General features: G+C 44.1%; 1 protein-coding gene across 1 annotated transcript in view; it reads right to left on the bottom strand.

Moving 5' to 3' along the window:
• The window catches only part of slc9a7 (solute carrier family 9 member 7), a 159,857-nt gene that overhangs the window by 18,283 nt on the left and 124,417 nt on the right, over nucleotides 1–17,157 (bottom strand). The window contains exons 17-18 of the mRNA XM_078402083.1: nucleotides 12,005–12,068; nucleotides 6,459–6,541 (exon numbers count right to left, since the gene is read on the bottom strand). Of these exons, the coding sequence (XP_078258209.1) occupies nucleotides 6,459–6,541; nucleotides 12,005–12,068 (147 nt within the window). The remainder of the gene's footprint in view (nucleotides 1–6,458; nucleotides 6,542–12,004; nucleotides 12,069–17,157) is intronic.

The following is a 17,157-nucleotide window of genomic DNA, read 5'->3' as shown; positions in this document are numbered from 1 at the left end:
CTCAAGAGTTGAGCAAAAACAGTTAAGTCAAAAACACCACTTTGACTTCCACAAAAAGGAGAGGAACTTCAAGCCAGATGAGCAAGTTCGTGTGCTCAGTCCTCCCAACAAGTCCAGTCGAGACAAATGGGATGTTGGGAAAATAGTGGAAGTGTGTGGAACAAAAAGATACTTAGTGGATGTTGGAGACAAGATCAAAAGTGTTCATGTGGATCAAATGATTCCAGCCAAAGATGAACCAAAAACTGAGCATGAATTCCTAATCCCTGAGTATTCATCTGAAAGTGAGTTAGAAAAGACTATTGTGGTTGATACACAAAATTCAGTGAGTACAGATAAAGAAACAGACTTGTCTAGTCAAGGTCAGTGTACTAACATAGAGCCAAACAAGCCAACAGTTGAGTCTATACGTCCATCTGTTACGCCTGTTGCACCTGTTACTGTTAGACGATCAGGCAGGAACCGCAAACCAGTAATTAGGTTAAATTTGTGAGTTAGACAACTCACTCTACAACTAAAACGAAAATGTGTGAATATGTAAAATAAATGTATTATGTTTAGCATTTGAAATTTTGTGAATATGGTTAAAGGTATTGGTTTAAATCAAGTATCACAACATCAAAATTGTAACTGAGTACTTGGATTTAATACTTAAAAAAAGGGAGAGCAGTGTAATGATTCATGCATATTCATGTGCCATGTTAATGAGTGGGTGTTCCTTTAGCCGAGAACGCTGGGTAAATAAAGGCTGGCGCGATTCAGGCAACTAGCGGTGAGTGTACTTTATCTTTATACCGTGCTGAACATAACAGTGACGTTTCAAGTTGAAACCGAAGGGGCCCAACCTGAAACTCACCTTTATCCATGTTCTCCAGGGATGCTGCCTAATCCGTTGAGTTACTCCTGTACTTTATATCTTGCTCTTAATCTTTTGACCCATTTAAAATTGTTTGCAAGCATGGATAAAGCACACAGATCAGCCAAATGATAGAATATCACTTCTTTCATTCTGTTATGTGCTTTTATCAATGAAATGCATCCACTGTATTAAATAACACACTATAATGCCTAATGCACCCACGAACATGCTTTTTATCGTTTGATTAACTGTGAGAGTCACAAATGAATTTCCACCGATTCCTTTTCCATTCATTAGGATACAAAACAAGCTGGGAGAAGCAGGTGAGCACAGAGCATTATTCTTTGGTCTTTAGTCCTCAGCAAGAACATTAGATCAAACAAAAAGTCCAGAGATAAAAGTAACATTAGTTAAAATACTAAATATTAGCAATCGTGGAGTTATGCTGCATGGAAACAGGTCCTTTGCACATCGTGTATGTGAATGTGACAAATAAACTTGACTTGAGTGGATCCATTCTTTGATCATATGTCAGTCCCGCCATCCTGGAAATTAACCTGGTGAACCTACGTTGCACTCCCTCAACAGCAAGAATGTCCTTTCTCAAATTAGGAGACCAAAACTGCACACAATACCTCAGATGTGGTCTCGCCAGGGCCCTGTAAAACTGCAGTAGGACCTCTTTGTTCCTATACTCAAATCCTCTCGCTATGAAGGTCAACAGGCCATGTGCTTTCTTTACTGCCTGCTATACCTGCATGCTTACTTTCAGTGACTGATGTATAAGGGCACCCAGGTCTCTTTTCCTAATCTGACACCATTCAGATAATAATCTGCCTTCTTCTCTCATTTGATTTTGGTTTGGCGTTAATTGTAGTTTGCGTAAAGAACATAAAGGGACAAGACACTGAAGTTTCAGAGATGAGTGAATAGTGGGGCAGGGATTTTAGATTTTTTTTTTTAGATTTAGAGATACAGCATGGAAACAGGCCCTTCGGCCCACCGAGACCGCGCCGCCCAGCGATCCCCGCACATTAACACTATCCTACACACACCAGGGACAATTTTTACATTTACCCAGTCAATTAACCTACATACCTGTACGTCTTCGGAGTGAGGGAGGAAACCGAAGATCTCGGAGAAAACCCACGCAGGTCACGGGGAGAACGCACAAACTCCGTACAGACGGCGCCCGTAGTCAGGATCGAACCTGAATCTCCGGCGCTGCATTCGCTGTAAGGCAGCAACTCTACCGCTGCGCCACCGTGCCGCACGATATTACCACAGGTCCCCACAGAAGCTTTGGCAACATATGATTACAAGTTTTTACAAATGGCAAAGGAGGCACAAATATCCTAGATCAAATCCCCCAGTGACAATAAAACAAAGCGGGTAAAAAGTTAATGCCCTCGTCTCCTTCAGCTCATTGGGCAAATGGATTCCATAAAGGTGGTGTGTTTTCTTGTTAATTATCCTGGCCAGCCTCAAGATGCAGCAAGCGGCACCAAGAAAGTTGATTCATTTCTGGATCTAAGCCAGTTATCAAAATACCAATCATAATTAAATAGATCATTAGCAGTCAAAGCTGTGCTTGGAGAAAGAACAACATTTTCAGTTCTACTCTGCAGGAAATCACTTACAATGCTGCATCCTGCCAAGCCAAAATCTATTTTTGCAAAACGGTTCAAGATAACTAAATATTGAATCCACCAAAGCAAATAATCATTCTACTTCCCTGCTGAGCACATCTAATTATGTATGAAAGGATATTTGCAGAAAATGTTGCATAAATGCTTCACGGCTTTGATTATTAGATTCAGGATCAGTTCCTGTGGATTGGAGGGTAGCTAATATTATCCCACTTTTTAAGGATGGAGGGAGAGAGAAAACGGGAAATTATAGACCAGTTAGTCTGACATCAGTGGTGGGGAAGATGCTGGAGTCAATTATAAAAAACGAAATTGCGGAGCATTTGGATAGCAGTAACAGGATCATTCCGAGTCAGCATGGATTTACGAAGGGGAAATCATGCTTGACTAATCTTCTGGAATTTTTTGAGGATGTAACTAGGAAAATTGACAGGGTGGTGTACCTCGACTTTCAGAAAGCCTTCGACAAGGTCCCACATAGGAGATTAGTGGGCAAAATTAGAGCACATGGTATTGTGGGTAGGGTACTGACATGGATAGAAAATTGGTTGGCAGACAGAAAGCAAAGAGTGGGGATAAATGGGTCCCTTTCAGAATGGCAGGCAGTGACTAGTGGGGTACCGCAAGGCTCGGTGCTGGGACCGCAGCTATTTACAATAAACATTAATGACTTGGATGAAGGGATTAAAAGTACCATTAACAAATTTGCAGATTTGCATGATACAAAGCTGGGTGGCAGTGTGAACTGTGAGGAAGATGTTATGAGGTTGCAGGGTGACTTGGACAGGTTGTGGGCAGATGCATGGCAGATGCAGTTTAATGTGGACAAGTGTGAGGTTATCCACTTTGGTGGTAAGAATAAGAAGGCAGATTATTATCTGAATGGTGTCAAGTTAGGAAAAGGGGATGTACAATGAGATCTGGGTGTCCTAGTGCATCAGTCACTGAAAGGAAGCATGCAGGTACAGCAGGCAGTGAAGAAAGCCAATGGAATGTTGGCCTTCATAACAAGAGTAGTTGAGTATAGGAGCAAAGAGGTCCTTCTGCAGTTGTATAGGGCCCTAGTGAGACTGCACCTGGAATACTGTGTGCAGTTTTGGTTTCCAAATTTGAGGAAGGATATTCTTGCTATTGAGGGCGTGCAGCGTAGGTTTACTAGGTTAATTCCCGGAATGGCAGGACTGTCATATGTTGAAAGACTGGAGCGGCTAGGCTTGTATACACTGAAGGATGAGAGGGGATCTTATCGAAACATATAAGATTATTAAGGGGTTGGACACATTAGAGGCAGGAAACATATTCCCAATGTTGGGGGAGTCCAGAACCAGGGGCCTCAGTTTAAGAATAAGGGGTAGGCCTCTTAGAACGGAGATGAGGAAAAACTTTTTCAGTCAGATAATTGGAAATCTGTGGAATTCACTGCCTCAGAAGGCAGTGGAGGCGAATTCTCTGAATGCATTCAAGAGAGAGCTAGATAGAGCTCTTAAGGATAGCGGAGTCAGGGGGTATGGGGAGAAGGCAGGAATGGGGTACTGATTGAGAATGATCAGCCATGATCACATTGAATGGTGGTGCTGGCTCGAAGGGCCGAATGGCCTACTCCTGCACCTATTGTCGATTGTCTATTACACCAGTAGAGGCGACCATTCATCCCATCAAGTTCTTGCTGACTCCCTTACGGAAATCCAGTCAGTCTTATTTCCCTCTCTTTTCTCAGACTGTATTTCCCTAAACTACTCATCCAATTTCCTATTGGAATCACTGATGTCCAATTCCTCATAAGCTGGAGTTCCAGATTGTTACTAAATGAAGAACGTTCTTAATCACATCTCCCTACAAATCCCTTGCCCACAACCTTACACATGAATTCCCGCACACTCCCCCCTCCCCCCGAAGCAAAGGGCTAGAGTAACTCCGCGGGCCAGGCAGCATCTCTGAAGAACATGGATAGGTGATGTTTCGGGTCGGGACCATTCTTCAGATTCTCAGAAAAGGGTGGTCAAGCAGGTATCACAGAGGGGAGCAGTGAGAGAGGGTCTCACAGAATTCCCATTGTAGACCTTCAAATTAGGCATAACTTGAGGAGATCCCTCAGACCTTTTAAACTCACAGGGGGCCGTTTCCCTTGCTCCCTTTAAACTTACCTAGTCCACTGGAAAATGTATTAAACAACTGTGCATCATTTAAAATAATGTAAACTTAAACGTATGTTGGGTATTAATAGGAACATCATCCCAACATTCTCAAGACACTCCATTCACTGCCCCAAGTTCCTCTGTCCTCCTGCCTTTCTCCTTGGTAAATACAGAGAAGAAATGCTAATTGACGACCTTGCCCATCTCCTGTGGTTCCACACAGAGTTGACCGCTTTGATTCCTGAGTGGTCCCACTCTCTCTCTCTAGTTACCCTTTCCCCCCTTATATATTCATAAAATCTCTTGGGATTGCCCTTCATGCTATCTGCCAGAGCTATCTCCTGGCCCCTTTTTGCCCTTCAGTTTTCCTTTTTTACCTTGCTTCTTGAACCCAGCTGCCTATACGTGTCCCATGCGTCCTTCTTATTCTTGACCAATGCCTCAATTTCTCTTGTCAGCCAAGCTTCCTTACGTTTGCCTGCCTTGCCCTTCACTCTAACAGGGATGTGCATATCCTAGGGTTTTGTCAGGACATTTTTTAAAACATCCCACTTGGCTGATGTTCCTGTCCCCTGAATCAACCTGCCCCAATCAACTTGAGCGAGACTTTCGCTCATACCCTCAATGTTGGCCTTATCCCAATTTAGCATTTTAACACGTGGGCCCTCTCTGTCCCCATCCATAACTACCTTAACCCCAATCGAACGGTGGCCACTGGTCCCAAAAGGCTCCTCCACGAACACTTCATTCACCTTCCCAATTTCCCAAGACTGGATCAAGTGTTGCCTCTCACGCTTGGGGCCCTCTCCATGGTGCTGTAGAAAACTCTCCTGAACACCTTTAAGAAATTGCACCCCATTTAAACCTTTCACACTATGGGAATATTGGGAAAGTTAAAATTCCTTACAATAACAACCTTATTTGACTTGTAACTGTCTGCAATCTCCTGGCATACTTGTTCTTCTAATTCCCTTTGACTTTTTGAGGGTCTGTAGTACACCCCCAACAAGGTGATCATCCCTTTCTTGTTCCTCAACTCCACCCATATAGACTCACTAGACAAACCGTTTGTAATGTCACCTCTCACCACTGCCGTGACATCCTCCTTAACCAATAACGCAGCCCCCCTTCCTCTTTTACCCTCACCCCTGTCGCTCCTGAAGCATCTGTGTCCAGGAACATTGAGCTGCCAGTCCTGCCCCTCTCTTAACCAGGTTTCAGTAATGGCTACAACGGCTAGGAGCAGAATTCAGTTACAGAAGCAGAATTAGGCCATTTGGCCTATCAGTCTACACTGCCATTCAATCATGGCTGATCTATCATTCCCTCTCAACCCATTCTCCTGCCTTCTCCCCATAACCTACCCTTACTAATCTAGAATCTGTCAATCTCTGTCTTATAAATATAAATCGACTTGGCCTCCACAGTGGCAAAGAATTCCACAGATTCACTACCCTCTGACTAAAGAAATTCCTCCTCATCTCCTTTCTGAAAGTACATCCTTTTATTCTGAGGCTATGGCCTCTGAGCCTAAACTTTCCCACTAGTGGAAACATCCTCTCTTAGAAGTTATTTCAAATCAATCTACACTAGGTTGGAGTTAAATAGTACAGAAACCGGCCCTTCAGCCCAATTCAACCTAAGATACCCATCTAGGCTAGTCCCATTTGCCTGTGTTTGACCCACCTCCATCTAAAGCTTTCCTATTCATGTATCTGTCGCAACGAATAGGAACTGGCACAAAGCACCACGACTGAAACTCAAAGGACCCTGTGGAATTCAAAGGAGTTAGTTAATTGCCAGTGAAAAGGATACTTGTGGTCAAAGCTGTACCACAGTCTGAAGAGCCATGCGCTTTCCTGCTTTGTCGTGCTGGTCCTTTCAGGATGCGCAATGTCCTGGGAGGAAAGAACAGAAAGAACATTTTCACCAAGTTTAAATGCAACATGTTAAAATGACCCAGTTAATCAACAACCCTCTTGCATAGGAAGTGACCCCAAATGATTTTCACAGAGGAGCAAGTGGGGGAAATGATGTTATCAAGGGTAGCGCCAATGACATCCATCAATAGGGAGTCAATCAAGAGCAGAGACAGTAGGTGTCTCTTGCCCAGAGCAGGGGGACTCGAGGAGCAGAGGACATAGGTTTATGGTGAACGGGAAAAGATTTAATAGAAATCTGAGGGGTAACTTTTTCACACAAGGGGTGATAGGTGTATGGAACGAGCTGTCAGAGGAGGTTGTTGAGGTAGGGACTATCGCTATTGTTTAAGAAACAATTAGATAGGTTTGCGGATAGGACAGGTTTAGAGGGATATGGGCCAAATGCAGGCTGGTGGGTCCAGTATAGATGGGACATGTTGGCCAGTGTGGGCTGAAGGGCCTGGCTCCACACTGTATGACTCCATGACTTTCTCTATGACTCTATGATATGGCCTTCATAGATGGAGTTAGTTCTACTTGACTCATTGGGCTGAGTCTGTGTAGGCAGTGTGGATTGGGAGGGCAAAGACTGAAATCATTCTGGTTTTAGGAATGAGGGCGATGATTTTCTCATCCAAATCAGTGATATGGATGACAACAGCAATGGGCCCAGCACCGAATCCTGAGGCATTCTACTAGTCAGAGGCTCCAGTCTGAAAAGCAACTTTCCACCATCACCCTCTGCTTCCTTCCATGAAATATTGGAGAACAAGAATCCAATGCGGGTCAATAAGGGAAGGTTTTGGGAAGTACTGGGTCAAGGAAATGGCAGAGGTTTAGCCAGTCTGGACTGTTACAGAGTCTGGAGAACAAGGAGGCTGACCGGGCGGGGGACCTGGCTGACCTGGTTTCGGGACAATTGACAACAATCACTGGGTCACAGGGAGAACGTGCAAAGTCCACAAAGAATGCACTGGAAGACTAGATAAAATGTGCAATTAGAGCTGTGAAATGCAGTGGCATTCATTGCACTCCTGTGCTACTACCCAGACGTAGTGAGAGCACATTCACAGATTGTAGTAGTACAAAGAAGTACATTTGACAATAAACTCAACTAGACCTTGAACAGCTCATTAGGTGATAGAAAAGATCAACACCAAGTGCTGGAGTAACTCAGCTGGTCAGGTGGCATCTTTGAAAAAATATGATGGGTGACGTTTGGGGTCCAGACCCTTCTACAGACCCATTAGATGATAACCTAATCAGGCACGAGAATTTGATTTCTATTATCTGCTCAGCAGGTTTACAAACTGTAAAGTTACTGCATTTATGCCTGAGCATACATTTATATGTGGAATGCTTACAGCAGTAAAAAGTTACAAAACTAGAATTGTAAACCTCCCAAGGCAGAGAGGAAGTTAACAGGAAGAAAGAATTACTTATTTAGTTTAGTTTAGAGATGCAGCACGGAAACAGGCCCTTCGGCCCACTGAGTCCGCACCGACCAGCGATCCCTAAACACTAACACGATCCCACACACTAGGGACAATTTACATTTATACCAAGCCAATTAACCTACTGTACGTCTTTGAAGAGTGGGAGGAAACTGAAGATCTCGGAGAAAACTCACGCAGATCACGGGGAGAACATACAAACTCCGAACAGACAAGCACCCGTAGGCAGGATTGAACACGGGTCTCTGGCGCTACCGCTGCACCACCATGCCGCCCAATTGACTTATGAAATAGGTATCAGTGATACCAGATGAAACAGACATGTCTTGATTAAAAAAAAAAAATCCATCTCCAAAGACATACAGGTCAATTTTTTTAGATTTTAGATTTAGAGATACAGCGCAGAAACAGGCCCTTCGGCCCACCGGGTCCGCGCCGCCCAGCGATCCCCGCACATTAACACTATCCTACACCCACTAGGGACAATTTTTACATTTGCCCAGCCAATTAACCTACAAACCTGTACGTCTTTGGAGTGTTGGAGGAAACCGAAGATCTCGGAGAAAACCCACGCAGGTCACGGGGTGAACATACAAACTCCGTACAGTACAGCACCCGTAGTCAGGATGGAACCTGAGTCTCCGGCGCAGCATTCGTTGTAAGGCAGCAACTCTACCGCTGCGCCACCGTGTCGCTATTGGCTTGGTATAAATGTAAAATGTCCCGTGTCTGTGTAGGATAATGTTAATGTGCGCCGATCGCTGATCGGTGTGGACTCGGTGGGCCGAATGGCCTGTTTCCATGCTGTAACTCTAAACTAAGCTAACCTAAATCTGCCTGGTTACAAATTTGAGGTGGATTAAAACAAGATTTTGATTGTAGCCGATCCAACCAACATTCCCAATCCTTGTTGTTTAAAACTTTTGTTGCAAGGATAGAGAAGAAGGAACCATAACTGCTCATTCTATCATCCTACTCAAGTCTACACCAGTTCATAATACAACAACTCTGTCCATCCCACTTCCTTCCTCATTCTCCATGGTCCTGCAAATTATTTTCCCTCAATAATCTATTCCCTCAAGAAACCCCTGACTCATTCTGGACCCACCAACCTCAACGCAGTAAATTCCAGACTGTATCTAACCCTTGCTCAGAAATGTTTTTTACTCCTCAATATTCCCCTTCTATATTTTGCCTTCTTGTCTCCCTGGTCCATGAACCTAATCTTATTGGGAACAATAGGACACAAATTGCTGAAGAGACTCAGCAGGTGAGGCAGCATCTCTGGAGAACATGGATAGGTGTCGTTCTTCAGGTCTAAAGAAGGATCTCGACCCGAAATGTCACACATCCATGTTCTCCAGAGATGCTGCCTGACCTGCTGAGTAACTCCAGCACTTTGTCTCCTTTTGTGTATAAACCAGCATCTGCAGTTCCTTGTTTCTATGCTATTGGAAACAACTTCCTTCTATTTAAATCCAGCTAATCCAGTCATAATCTCATTGATGTTCGAGGTGTAGGTGTAAAGCACACTAGGCTTGGTATTGATACCAAAACTTTGGTAATGAATAAAGTTGGCAGCATAAATATTGCTATTAATTGACGTTATTTGATCTGCTGAACAACAAGTTTAAATCCTTCATTAATGCCAGTGAAGGAACCTGATACCACACCGATAAAGTCACCCAATCCCTCCTTGCTATGTTGCCCTCACGCACTGCGATCTGTCCTTTTGTCCAAGCCAGGCCTTAATCGCTCTGTCATAGTTTCCATGACCGGTCTCAGACCAGCTTCTTTGAACTACATTACACTACTTTCAAAAGCTGCCTCTTGATTCTTCTTCAGGAACAAGGAGCCCCTACATCCGATATCAAATTATGGCACAGCTGATCTAAACATCAACCCAGTAACCTACTTTTGCTCCACAACTGCTTGACACCATCATCCAACAAAATCATGCCTGCACATAGAAAATAGGTGCAGGAGTCGGCCATTTGGCCCTTCGAGCCAGCACCGCCATTCATTATGCGCATGGCTGCTCATCCAGAATCAGTATCCCGTTCCTGCTTTCTCCCCATTTCCCTTGATTCCATTAGCCCTAAGAGCTGTATCCAACTCTCTCTTGGATACATCCAGTCAATTGGCCCCCACTGCCTGCTGTGGCAGAGAATTTCACAGATTCACAACTCTCTGGGTGAAAAAGTTTTTCCTCCTCTCAGTTCTAAATGGCCTACCCCTTATTCTTAAACAGTGGCCCCTGGTTCTGGACTCCCCGAACATCGGGAACATTTTTCCTGCATCTAGCCTGTCCAATCCTTTAATAATTTAATATGTTTCTATAAGATCCCCTCTCATCCTTCTAAATTCCAGTGAATATAAGCCCAGTCGATCCATTCGTTCATCACATGTCCGTCCCACCATCCTGGAAATTAACCTGGTGAACCTAAGCTGCACTACCTCAATAGCAAGAATACTCTTGGTCATTCTTGTACACTCTTGGTCATTTTAATAATGGGTGGGGAGGTGTGATTAAGAATTAATTTTCAAAGAATAATATCCAGGTATTAACCACACTGCACAAAAGTGTGGTTCAGATTCTTTCCCATCTGGCTTTTAGTGTAGCTTCGTTTAGTTTGGAGATACAGAATGGAAACAGGCCCATATCTCTCAGGCCTTTTGAGCTTCAAAGTTCATGCCGACTATTGATCACCTCTAACTTAAAATATGGCAATTCACCACAAGTGTTACTCTCCATCGACCGTATCTTAACAAATTTGAATCTGTCATTTGGATAACCAATAACAGATTTAAGACGAGAGGGAAAATATTTTAAGGGGACCTGAGGGGCAACTTTTACACAGAGGGTGGTGGGTGTGTGGTATGAGCTGTCAGAGGAAGTGGGGGTGTCACTTGGATAGCTTCAGGGATAGGAAACTTTTGGAGAGATATGGGCCATGTGCTGGCAAGTGGGACCAGCCCAGATTGGCAGCTTGGTCAGCATGGCTAGATTGGGCCAAAGGACCCATTGCCATGCTGTACAGCACTTTGACTCCAAGGGACGAGAGGAAAACTTAGCACAGGTCTAGAGCTCATTATGTGATGGGGATCACAGAAGCAGAAACCTCACTATGCCTATTTGGATGTAATCTTCAGGTAAACTTGCTGGAAGCATCTTAACTGGGGCAGCACGGTGGCGCAGCGGTAGAGTTGCTGCTTCACAGAGCCAGAAAACCGGGTTCGACCCTGACTACAATTGCTGTCTGTACGGAGTTTGTACATTCTCCCCGTGACCTGCGTGGGTTTTCTCTGGGAGCTCCAGTTTCCTCCCACGCTTCAAAGACGTACAGGTTTGGCATGGTAAAATTGTAAATTGTCCCTCGTGTGTGTAGGATGGTGTTAATGTACAGGGATCGCTGGTCGGCACAGACTCTATACCCTGAAGGGCCTGTTTTCATGATATATCTCTAAATTAGACCAAACTAAACAGGTAACACCTCAACCTTCACTAATTTCCTCTAAGCTTCCAGCTTTGAAGGCTCTCTTTGCAAAAGGCCTTCTGGCAGTTGGCCAAGTTATAATTTCTGCCCTGCATTTTATGTCCATCTATGGTTACCATAACTAGATTTTCTTTATTCTGGTCTTTCCACTTAAATTTCCCAGTTGTCACAGAGGGATTCGAACTCAAGGCCCCAAATCACTCCTGGCTTCTGGATGCTACAATAATCTTATCCTCATTTTTTTTTGTTTTCCAAATACAGGATTTGAAAGAAAATGGAGGACTCAAAAATATCACAGTAAATGCAACCCATTTTCCAGATCCTTAACCGACGCTCACCCAGGTTGAACTCAGCCTTTGATTTCAGGAAATCTTCGCCAGATATCGGAAAAGAATTGCGTGGAACTATTGATCACGTGAGGAAAAACACCAACTCTCGGTAACCCATCTGCCAGTGATGGACTTGATGATTGCTCTGCGAATACTTACGTCTTGAATCACTTGGAAATTCTCGTTGCTGGGAGCGGGGTCCTGATCTGGATCGACTCCGACTCTGAAAGAGAGACGCACATAAAGAGAAAGGTCAAATGGCGGTGAGGTCAAGTTAAAGACTAGTCTGCAATTCTCAACACTGCACCTTCATTGAACAATGAAGCATCAACTGTGCAGGTGCTGTAGAGGGTCACGGATACTGTGATCTAGTTCTTCATGCACTCCCAGGGACAGTGTGGTTGGTAAAATGTCACATCCAGTACCACAGTCTACACAAAAATTTTAACTTTAAATTCAATTGGGAAAGAAGGACGAACTATGCCATATTCAAGCTAGTTCAGTGCGTCCTGGTGAGTGAACCTCACCTGTGGCAAGTTTGCAGCTGTTTTCTTTGAGACAGAAATGAGTAAGGGGGAGTCTTTACATAAAACAGTACAACACAGGAGCAGGCCCGTCATCCAACAATGACTGTGCCAAACACGATACCAGGAAAAACTAAGCTCATCTGCCTGCTCTGTCTGCACGTGATGCACATCCTTCCATACTCTGCATATCCATGCGTCCATCTAAAAGCCTCATAAACTTGGCTGGCATGGACATGGTGGGCTGAAGGGCCAGTTCAGTACAATCCAGGCACCCACCACGCTCTCTGTAAAAAAAAAAACGTACCCGACACATCTCCATCAAACTTTGCCTTTCTCACCGTAAAGCTGTGCACTCTCATCTTTGTCATTTCCACACTGGGAAAAAGGTTCTGCCCGTCTACCTTATCCATGCCTCTCATAATTCTATATGCTTCTTATTAATTCAACCTCTGGTGCTCCAGCGAAAATAATCCAGGTTTGTCCAACTTCTCCTTGTAACTCATGAACCATTAATCTAGGCAACACTCTGGTAAACCTCTTCTGCACCCTCGCCAAAACCTCCACAGAAGTGAGGTGTGTAGAATTATGAAGTGCCTAAATAGCAGAAGTAAGATGAATGATTTTTTTTAAATTCCCCCAAAAGGGCATGGATTTCAGGTTATTGGCAGGTTTACAAGTGTACAGGTATTGTTACAACTATGTAAGATGTTGACAAGGCACACTTGGAGTACTGTGTGCATTTCTGGTCGTCCTGCTATCTCATCAAAAGAAGGATGTCATTAAACTGGAAAGAGTACATAAAAGACTTGAGGATGCTACCAGGACTGGAGGGTTTGCGTTATAAGGAGAGACTGCCTATGGAACTCACTACCCCAAACCGTCAGAGACTCCTCCTCACTCACCACATTCAAAACATCACTGAAGTCTCACCTCTTCAGCACTGCCTTCAACCACTGAAGGTCACCTCACCTTCTGTCTCCTTTCTCTGTTCGTTTACTTATTTATCTATTTATTCACTTCTCTATGTTCTAGAAATCCCTGTAAAGCATCTTTGAGTGTTTGAAAAGCGCTATATAAATGTAATGCATTATTATTATTATTATTTTCTTTCCTTGCTACAGAGGAGGTTGTCAGGTGACCTTACAGCGGCATATCAAATCATGAGGGGTATAGACAAGGTGAACGTTTACAGACTTTTTCTGAGGGTAGGGAAGTCTTAAACTGGAGGACATAGATTTGAGGTGAAGGGGTAAGATTTTATGGTGACCTGGGGGGCAACTTTTACACAGAGGGTGGTGGGTATGTGGTGTGAGCTGTGAGAAGAAGTAGTAGAGCCAGGTGATCATGGCTGACCATCCAAAATTAGTACCCCGTTCCTCCTTTCTCCCCATATCCCTTGATTCTGTTGATTCTGAATGGACAGCTACATGGATAGGAAAAGTTTGGAGAGATATGGGCCACTAGCAGGCAAGGTGGACTTGCTCAGTTCGGCAGCTTGGTTGGCGTGGACGATTTGGGTTGAAAGGCAATTTCCATGCTATATCACTCTATGACTCTATGCGAGATGAAGAAAATCTGGATGAGGCATAGTCTGGAGCTCATTGCCTGATAAGGTCATAAAGGCATAAACCTCATCATACCTATTAAGTATTTAGATATGAATTGCAGATATATTTGGTTTAGTTTAGTTCATTGTCACGTGTACCGAAGGACAGTGGAAAGCTTTTGTTGCGTGCTAACCAGTCAGTGGGAAGACTATACATTATTACAATCGAGTCATTCACAGTGTATAGATACATGATTAGGGAATAATGTTTAATACAAAGTAAATCCTGTAAAGTCCGATCAAAGATAGTCCGACGGTCACCAATGAAGTGTCCTGAACTGCTCTCCAGTTGTGGTAGGATGGTTCAGTTGCCTGATAATAGCTGGGAAAAAACTGTCCCTGAATTTGGAGGTGTGCGTTTTGTGTCATTGCGTTATGGTACCCGTCACAACTACAATGACTGTATTGCAACCCAGCGGTATAAATATTGATTTCTTTATCTTCAAGTGACCCTTGCATTCCCCTCCCCCTCTCCGTCCCTCCGCCACCCTAGTCATCGTACTAGTTTCACTGTCGTCCTGTTGAGATTCACTGTCCGTATAACGTGTTATCATCTACCCCACATCCAACAATAGATCATTGTGGGCTCCACCTTTCCTTGATCAAAGTTGCTTTTTGCATATCTTTCATTCATTTGTTCTATTACCACCCTTTCCCCAGAATCTCATTTGTCGGCACCGGGCCTGAACTCGCTGGAGTTTAGACGAGTGAGGGGGGACCTTATTGAAACATTCAGAATAGTGAAAGGCTTGGATAGAGTGGTTCTGAAGAGGCTGTTTCCACTAGTGGGAGAGTCTAGGACTAGCGGTCATAGCGTCAGAATTGAAGGACATTTAGGAAGGAGATGAGGAGAAATTTCTTGTCAGACAGTGGTGAATCTGTGGAGTTCTTTGCCACAGAAGACTGTGGAGGCAAAGTCAGTGGATATTTTTAAGGCAGAGATAAATAGATTCTTGATTAATACGGGTGTCAGAGGTTATGAAGCAGGAGAATGGGGTTAGGAGGGAGAGATCGATCAGCCATGATTGAACGGCCGAGTAGACTTAATTAGCCAGATGACCTAATTCTACTTTTATCACTCATGACTCACTGATTTGGTAAAAAGCTTCCACGTGAAGCTCTTTCAAGTCCTTTAGTTGTGATTGAATATGAGGTGCAAGGTGCCACAGAAAACAATTAGTGCCAAATATCAGGTTAATCCATCAAGGGGGAGCCTGTGGCACAAACAGTTCCTTCAATCAGACTTTAATCAATGCAGCAGCAAGCTTCACTGATGTAAACACATGCATCACTGTTCCCATTTCCTCACTGTGTGCAAGACAAAGATCTTGTATTCTCTGCAGCACTTTGTAAAGGTTTGATGTGTAGGAAGGAACTACAGATGCTGGTTTACAATGAGGATGGACACAAAATGCTGGCGTAACTCAGCGGCTCAGGCAGCATCTCTGAAGAAAAGGAATTGGTGACCTTTCGGGTCGAGGCCCTTCATTAGACTGAGAGTCAGGGGGGGAAGGGAAACTAGAGGAGTGAAAAGTCAAAAAGAACAAATGAATGAAAGGTATGAAAGGAACAACTCAAAGCCAGCATAGATGATTAAGGAAAGGTGGAGCCCACTTTCATCCATTGTGGAGAAGGTGATAACGAGTGGAGACAAACAATGAAACTAAGCAGGACTGCAGTGAAACTTGCTGTGTAGAAAGGGGCTGCAGATCCTGGTTTAAACTGGATAGAGACAAAATACGAGTAACTCAGCGGGACAGGGAGCATCCCTGGAGAGAATGAATGGGTGACATTTTGGGTCAAGACCCTCTTCAGACTAGGATAGACACAAAATGCTGGAGTAACTCAGCGGGACAGGCAGCATCTCTGGCGAGAAGGAAAGGGGGACGTTTCGGGTCGAGACCCTTCTTCAGACTTAGGATAGACACAAAACGCTGGAGTAACTCAGCGGGACAGGCAGCATCTCTGGCGAGAAGGAAAGGGGGACGTTTTGGGTTGAGACCCTTCTTCAGACTAGTCAGGGGAAAGAGAAACGAGAGATATAGACGATAATGTAGATAAAGAACAATGAATGAAAGATACGCAAAAAAGTAACGATGATAAAGGAAACAGGCCATTGTTAGCTGATGGTTGCATGAAAACGAGAAGCTGGTGCGACTTGGGTGGGGAAGGGATGGAGAGACGGAATGCCAAAGTTACTTGAAGTTAGAGAAATCAATATTGATTGATACACTGGAATTTAGAAGGATGAGAGGAGATCTTATCGAAATGTATAAGATTATTAAGGGGTTGGACACGTTAGAGGCAGGAAACATGTTCCCAATGTTGGGGGAGTCCAGAACAAGGGGCCACAGTTTAAGAATAAGGGGTAGGCCATTTAGAACTGAGATGAGGAAAAACGTTTTCCGTCAGAGAGTTGTGAATCTGTGGAATTCTCTGCCTCAGAAGGCAGTGGAGACCAATTCTCTGAATGCATTCAAGAGAGAGCTGGATAGAGCTCTTAAGGATAGCGGAGTCATGGGGTATGGGGAGAAAGCAGGAACGGGGTACTGATTAAGAATGATCAGCCATGATCCCATTGAATGGCGGTGCTGGCTTGAAGGGCCGAATGGCCTCCTCCTGCACCAATTGTCTATTGTCTATTCATAACACTGGGCTGATGTTTGGGGCAAATTTGATGTTTACAAGAATGATACATGAAGAGATTGAAATGTATAAAATTCAGTGAGGGGTTGAGATAATTGATTTTGAGATGCTGCCGTTCCACAATTTCGAATCGGATAAGTTCAACTCGAACTGCCCTCTGTAAACTGGTCTAAAACTCTGCTGTGTCCTCACCCACGAATCCCCTTAACCTGTCCCCTTTCTCTCATGCAGTCTGTCAGGATCAAGGATGAACTTACTTCCACACCACTTTCTCTGAGTTGTCAGACCAATGAAGCCAATGCAGCAACTTGCCCACGCCGACCAACATGCCTCATTTACAATAGTACCACCTGCCCATGCTTGGCCCATAACCCTCTAAATCCTGTCCTATCCTGTCCAAACGTCTCTTAAGCGTTATGAACGTACCTGCCTCAACTACCTACTATGGCAGCTCGATCCACATACCCACCACCCTTTGTTTTTAAAAAGTTACCCCTCAGGTTCCCCTTACCCCCTCACCCTAAACCTATGTC

This window comes from Rhinoraja longicauda, chromosome 7, assembly GCF_053455715.1.
Source record: "Rhinoraja longicauda isolate Sanriku21f chromosome 7, sRhiLon1.1, whole genome shotgun sequence".
Classification (NCBI taxonomy): Eukaryota; Metazoa; Chordata; class Chondrichthyes; order Rajiformes; family Arhynchobatidae; genus Rhinoraja; species Rhinoraja longicauda.
The sequence above is the reverse complement of the archived record's forward strand: the minus strand, read 5'-3'. Positions and strand labels throughout refer to the sequence as shown.